This window comes from Ptychodera flava, unplaced genomic scaffold (genome assembly GCF_041260155.1).
Source record: "Ptychodera flava strain L36383 unplaced genomic scaffold, AS_Pfla_20210202 Scaffold_75__1_contigs__length_567515_pilon, whole genome shotgun sequence".
Taxonomy (NCBI): Eukaryota; Metazoa; Hemichordata; class Enteropneusta; family Ptychoderidae; genus Ptychodera; species Ptychodera flava.
The window spans coordinates 252,501-266,381 of NW_027248397.1; the positions used below are offsets into that span (position 1 = coordinate 252,501).

The 13,881-nt window shown below is 34.2% G+C and overlaps 1 protein-coding gene and 1 long non-coding RNA gene across 2 annotated transcripts in view; both read right to left on the minus strand.

Annotated features, from left to right (window-relative positions):
* Positions 1 to 1,745: 1,745 nt before the first annotated feature.
* Positions 1,746 to 4,277, minus strand: LOC139128870 (uncharacterized). Its single transcript, XR_011551435.1, has 3 exons — positions 4,186 to 4,277; positions 2,961 to 3,059; positions 1,746 to 1,838 (listed from the first exon to the last, which is right to left on the minus strand). It is a non-coding gene; the product is annotated as an uncharacterized lncRNA (long non-coding RNA).
* A 3,517-nt stretch (positions 4,278 to 7,794) lies between these two features.
* The window catches only part of LOC139128871 (GA-binding protein subunit beta-1-like), a 39,688-nt gene continuing 33,601 nt past the window's right edge, over positions 7,795 to 13,881 (minus strand). The window contains exons 3-4 of the mRNA XM_070694573.1: positions 10,003 to 10,101; positions 7,795 to 8,018 (exon numbers count right to left, since the gene is read on the minus strand). Of these exons, the coding sequence (XP_070550674.1) occupies positions 7,806 to 8,018; positions 10,003 to 10,101 (312 nt within the window). The 3' untranslated portion in view covers positions 7,795 to 7,805. The remainder of the gene's footprint in view (positions 8,019 to 10,002; positions 10,102 to 13,881) is intronic.

Below are 13,881 nucleotides of genomic sequence, written 5' to 3' on the forward strand. Positions count from 1 at the left end.
CATTTTGTTTAGTAGGTCTGTCTAAAGAGCGCGTCATAGGTATTAAATAATCCGTTTTCAAACACGCCTAATTTGAATAAAAGAATTTTTAAAAGACACACATCTCTCTGTCTCTCTTTGTCTCTGTCCGTTTGTGTATCTTTCTCTCCGCCGTTATATTTTGGAGGCGAACGCTATTGTTGTGGAATATATCGCTAAACAAACAACCAGAACAAATAAAACTTTGAAAAAACGATACACTGTTACCGATCTTCGCGCAAAATTATTTGAATAAAGTCGAACGCCATATGAGTGATGGGCCACCCTCTCTGCGAACAGATCGTGGCCATCTTAGTATAATTTGTTCTGCTACATATTGAAGAATTGCAATGAGATTGTATGACCAGGACAGCATAAAATGGTATTGCATTATACAATTTAGTGACTGTAACGTTAAAGTGGGAGAGAGATAGATGAAGTTGTTGAAGTATTACGATTCCGATATCCACATCGAGTACCAAGTCAGATTTACTTACCCGCTCCTTAGCATTGACATCTGCACCATGTTTAATCAGCAATTCAGCGACGTCTGCATGACCTTGTCCAGAAGCCGCATGCAATGCTGTGGATTCGTTCTACAAAAATGTGAACAATGTTAAAATTGCTATTCACCAATAAGAACTAAATCCTGTCGGCATGGTATGAGGCATATACCTAAAAAACTGACAATGTTATTGAAATCAAAAAAGTCACAGTAATCAAGGAGTATGAATTCATTGTGATGGGAATTTAAGGTTGTACGATCGAAAAAAGAGAAAAGTAATGTCAATTTTTTCAAATGGGTTTTTTTGAATACCTACATATGAGAGTAGTCCAAAACTTGCGAAAAAAGATTGGGTCACCGCGCTTGTTTTTTTAACAAAATGACATTAAAAATTCACGGTTTTTCACAAAATCACTAAAAATCAATTAAACAGGTCATCATTTTCCTATTTATATCATGATTGCATTTTTCACTTTACACTGTAAAAGAACAAACAGTTTATAAATTTAAGCTACTTTGAAGATTTTACTTATATTAAAATTGAGCTAAAAAGTCACTATATTTATTTTTTAAATTGCGACAAATATGCCGTAAATTTTAGCAATGGGAGAGGGTAATTTATTAATTATTTATAGTTTGGAATAGAGTCAATTTCTCAAACTTTGCTAAACAATAGCTTTTTTGTGATTTTTCAAAACCACATTTTGTCTAGTAGGCTTGTCTAAAGAGCACGTCATAGGTATTAAATAATCCGCTTTCAAACATTCCAAATTTGAATAAAAGATTTTTTAAAGACACCCATTTCTCTGTCTCTCTCTGTCTCTGTCTGTCTGTATATATTTCTCTCTGCCGTTATATTTTTTGGAGGCGAACGCTATTCTTGTGGAATATATCGCTAAACAAACAACCAGAACAAATAAAACTTTGAAAGAATGATATACTGTCACCGGTCTTCGTGCAAAATTATTTGAATAAAGTCGAACGCCATATGAGTGATGGGCCACCCTCTCTGCGAACAGATCGCGGCCATCTTAGCATAATTTGTTCTGCTACATATTGAAGAATTGCAATGGGATTGTATGACCAGGACAGCATAAAATGGTATTGCATTATACAATTTAGTGACTGTAACGTTAAAGTGGGAGAGAGATAGATGAAGTTGTTGAAGTATTACGATTCCGATATCCACATCGAGTACCAAGTCAGATTTACTTACCCGCTCCTTAGCATTGACATCTGCACCATGTTTAATCAGCAATTCAGCGACGTCTGCATGACCTTGTCCAGAAGCCGCATGCAATGCTGTGGATTCGTTCTACAAAAATGTGAACAATGTTAAAATTGCTATTCACCAATAAGAACTAAATCCTGTCGGCATGGTATGAGGCATATACCTAAAAAAACTGACAATGTTATTGAAATCAAAAAAGTACAGTAATCAAGGAGTATGAATTCATTGTGATGGGAATTTAAGGTTGTACGATCGAAAAAAGAGAAAAGTAATGTCAATTTTTTCAAATGGGTTTTTTGAATACCTACATATGAGAGTAGTCCAAACTTGCGAAAAAAGATTGGGTCACCGCGCTTGTTTTTTTAACAAAATGACATTAAAAATTCACGGTTTTTCACAAAATCACTAAAAATCAATTAAACAGGTCATCATTTTCCTATTTATATCATGATTGCATTTTTCACTTTACACTGTAAAAGAACAAACAGTTTATAATTTAAGCTACTTTGAAGATTTTACTTATATTAAAATTGAGCTAAAAAGTCACTATATTTATTTTTTAAATTGCGACAAATATGCCGTAAATTTTAGCAATGGGAGAGGGTAATTTATTAATTATTTATAGTTTGGAATAGAGTCAATTTTCTCAAACTTTGCTAAACAATAGCTTTTTTGTGAATTTTTCAAAACCACATTTTGTCTAGTAGGCTTGTCTAAAGAGCACGTCATAGGTATTAATAATCCGCTTTCAAACATTCCAAATTTGAATAAAAGATTTTTTAAAGACACCCATTTCTCTGTCTCTCTCTGTCTCTGTCTGTCTGTATATATTTCTCTCTGCCGTTATATTTTTGGAGGCGAACGCTATTCTTGTGGAATATATCGCTAAACAAACAACCAGAACAAATAAAACTTTGAAAGAATGATATACTGTCACCGGTCTTCGTGCAAAATTATTTGAATAAAGTCGAACGCCATATGAGTGATGGGCCACCCTCTCTGCGAACAGATCGCGGCCATCTTAGCATAATTTGTTCTGCTACATATTGAAGAATTGCAATGGGATTGTATGACCAGGACAGCATAAAATGGTATTGCATTATACAATTTAGTGACTGTAACGTTAAAGTGGGAGAGAGATAGATGAAGTTGTTGAAGTATTACGATTCCGATATCCACATCGAGTACCAAGTCAGATTTACTTACCCGCTCCTTAGCATTGACAACTGCAACATGTTTAATCAGCAATTCAGCGACGTCTGCATGACCTTGTCCAGAAGCCGCATGCAATGCTGTGTATCCGTTCTACAAAAATGTGAACAATGTTAAAATTGCTATTCACCAATAAGAACTAAATCTTGTCGGCATGGTATAAGGCATATACCAAAAAAAGTCTGATTATGTTATTGAAATCAAAAAAGTCACAGTAATCAAGGAGTATGCTTTCATTGTGATGGGAAATTAAGGATGTACGATCGAAAAAAGAGAAAAGTAATGTCAATTTTTCAAATGGGTTTTTTGGAATACCTACATATGAGAGTAGTCCAAAACTTACGAAAAAAGATTGGGTCACGGCGCTTGTTTTTTTACAAAGTGACATTAAAAATTCACGGTTTTCACAAAATCACTGAAAATCAGTTAAACAGGTCATTATTTTCCTTTTTATATCATGAGTGCATTTTCACTTTTTTACTGTAAAAGAACAAACAGATTATAAATTTAAGCTACTTTAAAAATTTTACTTACATTAAAATTGAGCTAAAAAGTCACTTTATTTATTTTTCAAATTGCGACAAATATGCCCAAAATTTTAGCAATGGGAGAGTGTAATTTATTAATTATTGATAGTTTGGACTAGAGTCAATTTTCTCGAACTTTGGAAAACAATAGTTTCTTATGTGAATTTTTCAAAACCACATTTTGTTTAGTAGGTCTGTCTAAAGAGCACGTCATAGGTATTAAATAATCCGCTCTCAAACATTCCAAATTTCAATTAAGAATGTTCAAAGACACACATCTGTCTTTCTCTCTTCTTCTCTGTCTGTTTGTATATCTGTCTCTCTGCCATTATATTTTTTCGAGGCAAACGCTATTGTTGTTGAATATATCGCTAAACAAACAACCAGAACAAATACAATTTTGAAATAATGATACACTGTTACCGGTCTTCGTGCAAAATTATTTGAATAAAGTCGAACGCCATATGAGTGGTGGGCCACCCTCTCTGCGAACAGATTGCGGCCATCTTAGCATAATTTGTTCTGCTATATTTTGAAGTATTGCAGTGGCATAGTATGACCAGGACGCCATAAAATGGCATAGCATTTTTTGATTTAGTGACTCTAACGTTAAAGTGGGAGAGAGATAGATGGAATTGTTGAAGTATTACGAATCCGATAACCATATAGAGTACCCGGTCACAAGTACTTACATGCTCCTTTGCATTGACATCTGCACCATGCTTAATCAGCAATTCAGCGACATCTGCATGACCTTTTTCAGAAGCCGCATGCAATGCTGTGGAATTGCGCTACAAAAATGTAAACAATGTTAAGATTGCTATTCTGCAATAAGAACTAAATCCTGTCGGCATGGTATGAGGCATATACCGAAAAAGTCTGACAATATTATTGAAATCAAAAAAGTCACAGTAATCAAGGAATATGTTTTCATTGTGATGGGAAATTAATGATGTACGATTGCAAAAAGGGAATAGTAATGTCAATTTTTTCAAATGGTTTTTTTTTGAATACCTACATATGAGAGTAGTCCAAAACTTGGGAAAAAATGGGGTCAGCGCGCTTGTTTGTTTTTACAAATTAACATTAAAAAATCACGGTTTTTCACAAAATCACTAAACACCGCGCTTTTTTTCTTATAAAATGACTTTAAAAATTCACGGTTTTTCACAGAATCACTAAAAATCAATTAAACAGGTCATCATTTTCCTATTTATATCATTATTGCGTTTTACACTTTTACACTGTAAAAGAACAAACAGACTATAAATTTCAGCTACTTTGAAGATTTTACTTACATTAAAATTGAGCTAAAAAGTCACTATATTTATTTTTTAAATAGCGACAAATATGCCCAAAATTTTAGAAATGGGAGAGGGTATTTTATTAATTATTTATAGTTTGGACTAGAGTCAATTTTCTCAAACTTTGCTAAACAATTGGGGGTTTTTTTGTGAATTTTTCAAAACCACATTTTGTTTAGTAGGTCTGTCTAAAGAGCACGTCATAGGTATTAAATAATCCGCTTTCAAACATTCCAAATTTGAATAAAAGATTTTTCAAAGACACACATTTTTCTGTCTCTCTCTCTCACTGTCTGTCTGTATATATTTCTCTCTGCCGTTATATTTTTGGAGGCGAACGCTTTTCTTGTGGAATATATCGCTAAACAAACAACCAGAACAAATAAAACTTTGAAAGAATGATATACTGTCACCGGTCTTCGTGCAAAATTATTTGAATAAAGTCGAACGCCATATGAGTGATGGGCCACCTCTCTGCGAACAGATCGCGGCCATCTTAGCATAATTTGTTCCGCTACATTTTGAAGTATTGCAGTGGCATTGTATGACCAGGATACAATGAAATGTCATAGCATTATTTGATTTAGTGACTGCAATGTTAAAGTGGGAGAGAGATAGATGGAATTGTTGAAGTATTACGATTCCGATATCCACATCGAGTACCAAGTCAGATTTACTTACCCGCTCCTTAGCATTGACATCTGCACCATGTTTAATCAGCAATTCAGCGACGTCTCTGCATGACCTTGTCAGAAGCCGCATGCAATGCTGTGGATTCGTACTATAAAAATGTAAACAATGTTAGAATTGCTATTCACCAATAAGAACTAAGTCCTGTCGGCATGGTAGGAGGCATATACCGAAAAAAGTCTGACAATATTATTGAAATCCAAAAAAGTCACAGTAATCAAGGAGTATGCTTTCATTGTGATTTTAAATTAAGGATGTACGATCGAAAAAAGAGAAAAGTAATGTCAATTTTTTCAAATGCTTTTTATTTGAATACCTATATATGAGAGTAGTCTAAAACTTGGGAAAAAGATGGGGTCACGGCGCTTGTTTTTTTTTTTACAAAATAACATTAAAAATTCACGGTTTTTCACAAAATCACTGAAAATCAATTCAACAGGTCATCATTTTCCTATTTATATCATGATTGCATTTTTCACTTTTACACTGTAAAAGAACAAACAGATTATAAATTTAAGCTACTTTGAAGATTTTACTTACATTAAAATTCAGCGAAAAAGTCACTATATTTATTTTTAAATTGCGACAAATATGCCCACAATTTTAGCAATTTGAGAGGGTAATTTATTAATTAGTGATAGTTTGGACTAGAGTCAATTTATAAAACTTTGCTAAACAACAACTTTTTTGTGAATTTTTCAAAAACCACATTTTTTTAGTAGGTCTGTCTGAAGAGCACGTCATGGGTATTAAATAATCCGCTTTAAAACATTCCAAACTTGAATAATATATTTTTCAAAGACATACATCTCTCTGTCTCTCTCTATCTTTCTCTGTCTGTATATCTGTCTCTCTGCCGTATATCGCTAAACAAACAACCAGAACAAATACAATTTTGAAATAATGATACACTGTTACCGGTCTTCATGCAAAATCATTTGAATAAAGTCGAACGCCATATGAGTGGTGGGCCACCCTCTCTGCGAACAGATTGCGGCCATCTTAGCATAATTTGTTCTGCTACATTCTGAAGTATTGCAGTAGCATTGTATGATCAGCACACCATAAAATGTCATAGCATTATTTGATTTAGTGACTGTAATGTTAAATTCGGAGAGAGATAGATGGAATTGTTGAAGTCTTACGATTCCGATATCCACATCGAGTACCGAGTCACATTTACTTACATAATCCTTAGCATTACCATCTGCACCATGTTTAATCAGCAATTCAGCGACGTCTGCATGACCTTTTATAGAAGCCCAATGCAATGCTGTGAATTCTATCTACAAAACTGTAAACAATATTAAATTTGCTATTCACCAATAAGAACTAAATTCTATTGGCATGGTATGAGGCATAGACCGAAAAAGTCTGACAATATAATTGAAATCCAAAAAGTCACAGTAATCAAGGAGTATGCTTTCATTGTGATGGGAAATGAAGGATGTACGATCGGAAAAATGGGAAAGTATTGCAATTTTTTCAAATGTGTGTTTTTTTTTGTGTTTTTTTTTGAATACCTACATATGAGAGTAGTCCAAAACTTGGGAAGAAAGATGGGGTCACGGCGCTTGTTTTTTTTTTACAAAATAACATTAAAAATTCACGGTTTTCACAAAATCACTGAAAATCAATTCGACAGGTCATCATTTTCCTATTTATATCATGATTGCATTTTTCACTTTTACACTGTAAAGAACAAACAGATTATAAATTAAAGCTACTTTGAAGATTTTACTTACATTAAAATTCAGCTAAAAAGTAACTATATTTATTTTTTAAATTGCGACAAATATGCCCAAAAATTTAGCAATTTGAGAGGGTAATTTATTAATTAGTGACAGTTTGGACTAGAGTCAATTTATAAAACTTTGCTAAACAATTGGGTTTTTTTTGTGAATTTTTCAAAACCACATTTTGTTTAGTAGGTCTGTCTAAAGAGCACGTCATGGGTATTAAATAATCCGCTTTCAAACATTCAAATTTGAATAAAAGATTTTTCAAAGACACAAATCTCTCTGTCTCTCTCTCTGTCTGTCTGTCTGTATATCTGTCTCTCTGCCGTTCTATTTTTTGGAGGCGGACGCTATTGTGGAATATATCGCTAAACAAACAATCAAAACAAATATAATTTTGAAATAATGATACACTATTATCTTCGTGCAAAATTATTTGAATAAAGTCGAACGCCATATGAGTGATGGGCCACCCTCTCTGCGAACAGATCGCGGCCATCTTAGCATAATTTGTTCTGCTACATTCTGAAGTATTGCAGTGGCATTGTATGACCAGGCAGACCAGGACACCATAAAATTTCATAGCATTATTTGATTAGTGACTGCAATGTTAAAGTGGGAGAGAGATAGACGGAATTGTTGAAGTCTTACGATTCCGATATCCATATCGAGTACCGAGTCACATTTACTTACCTGATCCTTAGCATTGACATCTACACCATGTTTAATCAGCAATTCAGCGACGTCTGCATGACCATCTCCAGAAGCTTCATGCAATGCTGTGGATTTGTCCTACAAAAATTTAAACAATGTTAGAATTGCTATTCACCAATAAGAACTAAATCCTGTCGGCATGGTATGAGGCATATACCGAAAAAGTCTGACAATATTATTGAAATCCAAAAAAGTCACAGTAATCAAGGAGTATGCTTTCATTGTGATTTTAAATTAAGGAGTACTATCGGAAAAAGGGGAAAGTAATGCAATTTTTTCAAATGTTTTTTTTTTTTTTTTTTTTGAATACCTACATATGAGAGTAGTCCAAAACTTGGGAAAAAAAAGATAGGGTCAGCGCGCTTGTTTTTTGGTTTTTTTTTTTTTACAAAATGACATTAAAAATTTACGGTGATTCACAAAATCACTAAAAATCAATTCAACAGGTCATCATTTTCCTATTTATATCATGATTGCATTTTCACTTTTACACTGTAAAAGAACAAACAGATTATAAATATAAGCTACTTTGAAGATTTTACTTACATTAAAATTGAGCTAAAAAGTCACTATATTATTTTTTAAATTGCGACAAATATGCCGTAACTTTTAGCAATGGGAGAGGGTAATTTATTAATTATTGATAGTTTGGACTAGAGTCACAATTTTCTCAAACTTTGGTAAACAATAGATTTTTTGTGAATTTTTCAAAACCACATTTTGTTTAGTAGGTCTGTCTAAAGAGCACGTCATAGGTATTAAATAATCCGCTTTCAAACATTCCAAATTTGAATAAAAGATTTTTCAAAGACACACATCTCTCTGTCTCTCTCTGTCTCTGTCTGTATGTATATCTGTCTCTCTGCCGTTATATTTTTGGAGGCGAACGCTATTGTTGTGGAATATATCGCTAAACAACAACTAGAACAAATACAATTTGAAATAATGATACACTGTTACCGGTCTTCGTGCAAAATTATTTGAATAAAGTTGAACGCCATATGAGTGGTGGGCCACCCTCTCTGCGAACAGATCGCGGCCATCTTAGCATAATTTGTTATGCTATAATTTGTTATGCTACATTCTGAAGTATTGCAATGGCATTGTGTGATCAGGACACCATAAAATGTCACAGCATTATTTGATTTAGTTACTGTAACATTAAAGTGCGAGAGAGATAGATCATGACGCGACCACCCCATTAAAACTTACACCCGTGTTAGGCCTTCTAAATCGGGTTTACTGGGGTTGGAAGTTAATGCAATACACAAACAATACAATCAAAGGTTACATAATCCATGTACACATTCAGCCATGGATCAACACTGATTTTGCAGCTGCTGAGACTGAGTACCACTGCAAAATATTCATGGGCAGGAATATTTTTGTGTTTTATTTGGAAGTAAATGAAGTAAATACATCAGAGTGTCTACTTCTCAGAGAATGTCTCTCGCTAGAAAGGGTGCAAATTAAATCGTCTCCAAAACTAAATATTGTGAATGCCTATTTTTGAGTTATGACTTATAAATATTCTCTGAGACACACAAGAGAATGGTCAGTCATTGGAAATTATAAATTGTAATTCAAGAAAAGGGGCAAATTTTCGAAAGTTTTTGCAATCATGGTAGTTAGAGGGCACACTGATACAACAGACCACTTAAAACATGTAATCAAACTGGCTATTGTATGGATTTTGTACTTACTACTTAACTGGGAAATCAATTTGTTGTGTGGATTGGATATTTTATTATTTTCTCCAGAATAAACTGATAATTAAATTTTCCTTCAAAATATGAAAGAAGAATTCCCAGGCCTAAAACAGATTTGCATACTTGATTCGCTTACTTATGTGATGAGGACATTAAATTCTCAGTCTTATCAGGAAGTCAGTATTTGCTTCACCTGAGCTGTAATGCTTGGAGTATACACAGGAAGGGCTTGAGTGCTGATAAAGAGTGGGGTTTGCTGTCTCTGTTTTTTAATGGGGTGGTTGCGATATGTGGAATTGTTGAAGTATTACGATTCAGATATCCACATCGAGTACCGAATCGCATTTACTTACCCGATTCCTGGCATTGACATCTGCACGATGTTTTATCAGCAATTCAGCGACGTCTGCATGACCTTGTCCAGAAGCCGCATGCAATGCTGTGGATTTGTTCTACAAAAATGTATAATGTTAAAATTGCTATTCACCATAAGAACTAAATCTTGTCGGCATGGTATGAGGCATACACCGAAAAAGTCTGACAACATTATTGAAATAAAAAAGTCACAATAATCACGGAGTATGCTTTTATTGTGATGGTAAATTAGCAAAACGCACAGCTTGCACTCTGATACTGAAGGTGACAAATAATATAACAAATAAAAACTAGAAACGTCAGCAGTTGACTCATAGTAGTCATTTACTAACAAAAAACGAACAGAACAAAACAATGCGCATTGCATGGTCCATCAATGACGACGCAATTTAAACTCGTCCTTGAATACACTGTATGCAATCCATCAATAATCAAATAAAGATTATCATACGCCGAGAAATGTGTTGACCTTTGGTCTTGTACACACATGTATAAATTACCGCCGACTTTAAGGCTTTAAGAAAATGACATTTTTAAGTTTTATCAAAGATATATAAGCTTAATATAAAATAGTAACGTGTTTTTCGGAGGAAGTGTTAATAGTTTGCCTGATAGACTGCAGTGTATATTGTTATGTAATATAGATCACATCTTGCCCTTTATAGTTGCGCAAAAAGGTGACTCACAAATCGTGACCCTCACAATAACATCGCCCCTGTAATTCTTTTTGGTCGCTAAGCCTGTCAAAATTTTTTGGCGGCAAAGACGCATCGTAGACGGAGACCGGCAATTGTTTTTTAAACTTTTTTTAAAAACCAACGTGCTAATGTAGTTCGGGAACACTCCAAAATTGATAAAGTTTGTTATACATATCTCGGAATGTTTAAAATATCATGGCTTAAATTCGGCGGTAATCTTAACCAGGATTGAGTGATATGGGTGATATTGATATGGGCATACGATAAAAACATTGATTACAGAGATTGTTACAGGAAATGTGTTATATCAGAGGAATTTTTACATCCTACTGCGCAACTTATTGAACTTCCACCTAGCCATTCTGATATTTTTTTTAATTCCCGTCATATCCACCCATTACTTGTTTCTGACGCATGTCAAAATAACTATTAATGTAATGTAATTATGAACTGGTGACGTCATGCCACAACTCTTCGCGTGAGTGTTTACTTGGGAATTACTCAAACCTGATTGTTGCGATCGGTATCCGTCTACAGTTCAGTCCTCACCAGACATCAGATGTACCGCGTGAACGTAATTGAAAACGAACACGCCGGTAGAATTTACCTTAGTGACTTTATTTACAAAATACCACGAGAGTTACAACCTAAGCTAAGTAACGTCCTCTCTCTCAGAGACTAATTTCTTTTCCCATTTATTCAAATTGTGTTTTTTAGTATGTGATGCTCTGAAGATCTCATTCATTTGATTCTGTACACTTTTATAATATGGTATTCTTATTACCACCTGAGGGCGTTGTCAAGTTGAAACATCATGCGAAAACGCCTGTGAAACAGCGCTTCGTACTAGGATGTGAAGCATGATGCATAGTGTGCTTACCACAGACAGCTATGACATAAATATCAACTACATAATAGCTTTATTTCTGTAAATTGCTCCGTACAGTTACATTCTACTTGTACGTTACATGACAATAACATTTCGAGCTGTTGCAAGTAGGTCCCATTAAAGCAAATATGAAATTTCCTCAAATATTTCTCTGTTTCAATTATTTTTCCGCGTTCTATAACAGTCTAGAGAATGAAATGTTACTTCCCCAAAAAGAAATTGATATTGATTTCGACAGTGCTCAGCATGAAGTAACAAAAACGTTTGCCATCTAAACTCTGACGTAATATCGGAGATACCTATGAAGAATACTGTTACCGTAATATATAAACTGATGAAATTTTTCTCTGTTTGACGTCATCCTATAGAATACCTGTAAATTTATTAGGAATGCACATGAAATAAAAATAAAAGTGTATTACGTAGTTCTGCACGGAGACGTTCAACACTACGTCTTATCAGCAGGTTGTAGAGCCATATACCTAGGGCAAGTTCTTTAATCGATTCATTTTTAAATGCATCAGTGGACGTTTTGGATATATCAGTCTAACTGACTTGAGTTTATCAAACTCTGGTCAGTTCAGGTCAATGGCATGAAAAGAACAAAGAATGACAATCATGGTATGAAAATCGTGTATTCGTGGCTACATTTTACCAAATTGTGTAAAACTGAGCACAGTGACCTACTGATTTTTTTTCAACAGTACAAGACATATACAACTTAAATGCTACTTATAAATGTTTTACAAAATTGACAGTATTTGAAGGCTAAAATATTTCATCAAATTAATGTTTAATCTCAGAAATTTCGGGTGTGATAGTGTCAAATTTGGTAAAAATAAATGACTCTATTTAGTCACACACTTCATTTAAATTAGAGTCTTTACTATTCAAAAGTTTTACTTTTGTGTTATTGTACGACAAGATGTGCAAAATTCATTCACTGCATGAACTTGAATGGTTTTATATATTGATTTTAAGTAATTTTAGAAAAACTGTGACCTTTCATCGTACATTTGTATAAGATCAAGCATGGCGACCCCTTTTTTCTCTAATTTTTTTTATGTTTCTCATATGCCATATTTCAAAAGTCCATAGTAACTGTTAGTCCCCTAGTTTTCCATGTGTTGCGCTCTGGCCGGATCTTGTGTACATATATTTTTCACTGTCAATTGAGTGTCCTATGCCTGATAGCTCAGTATGTTGCCGTGAGTGTGTGGGGGTTCGAATCCCGTTTGGATTATTGTAAAAATATAAATTTTTAAACTACATCAGAGTCAGAGCTATCACTATCACTGCCAGTATGCAAGAGCAGGGCAGTAACTGTATTTTGACAATATTTTTGTTCAGTTTATACAATTGTGCTCTTGTTTTGCTCCCTGTGTAGCATGTTTAGCTGTCCAGTATTCAGCTTGCCAACACAGCCTACGTGTACAGTGCATTTGTATCATTGACAAATAAATTTCAGTCTCCAAATCTAATTAAATAATCGCCAAAATTTAGACAAACGGGCTTTGTTGACAAACTGAGTATTGTGTTTTTCGGCATGGTGTAGAGAGACACCAAGAAACTGTTTGAATCATTGCAGAGAAATATTGAAAAAAAAAAATTATCAACAGTTGCAGCTCCTGCCCCATTGCAAGGCCAACCTGTTGTTTTTACAAAAATTCACGTGCATTCATATATTTTTAGATTTTTTCGATTAGAGTCATAAAATGCGACAAAACGCTTCTAGATTTTGTTTAGTTATTACTAACATTAGAACGAATGGACGACATAAAAATGTTAAGGCCAAAATATTTTTACATCCCGCCCAGTAGACAGAGCGAAACTTTCAAGTCCCTGCCCTCGACTACCCCTACAATTTTCAAATCCCATCGCTCTGAATTCCTCCAGCCCCCCCCCCCCCACCATTTTTTGAATGAGGGCTTATCAATGTTTACGATATTTGTCCTCGTCTGAGTCAACATTGAGTATATTTTACCATTCTTATTTTTATTTCTTAATAAATACAAAATACTGTTACATTAGAATCAAGGTAAAATGAAACTATTCAAAAATTTATGTTATAAATATGGAATCGTAAATTATAGAGCAAACGACCGGTTCCATGCATATTCACGTGATACTGTATAGTGATACTCTCAACAGTGACGTTGTCAAGTCATTATCCATACATACTTGTTCGTGAAAACAAATAGACTCGATCCACGATTTTAGACCGTGCTAAGACAAAATTATGAACTGTACTCTAACATGTTTGTTGGAAT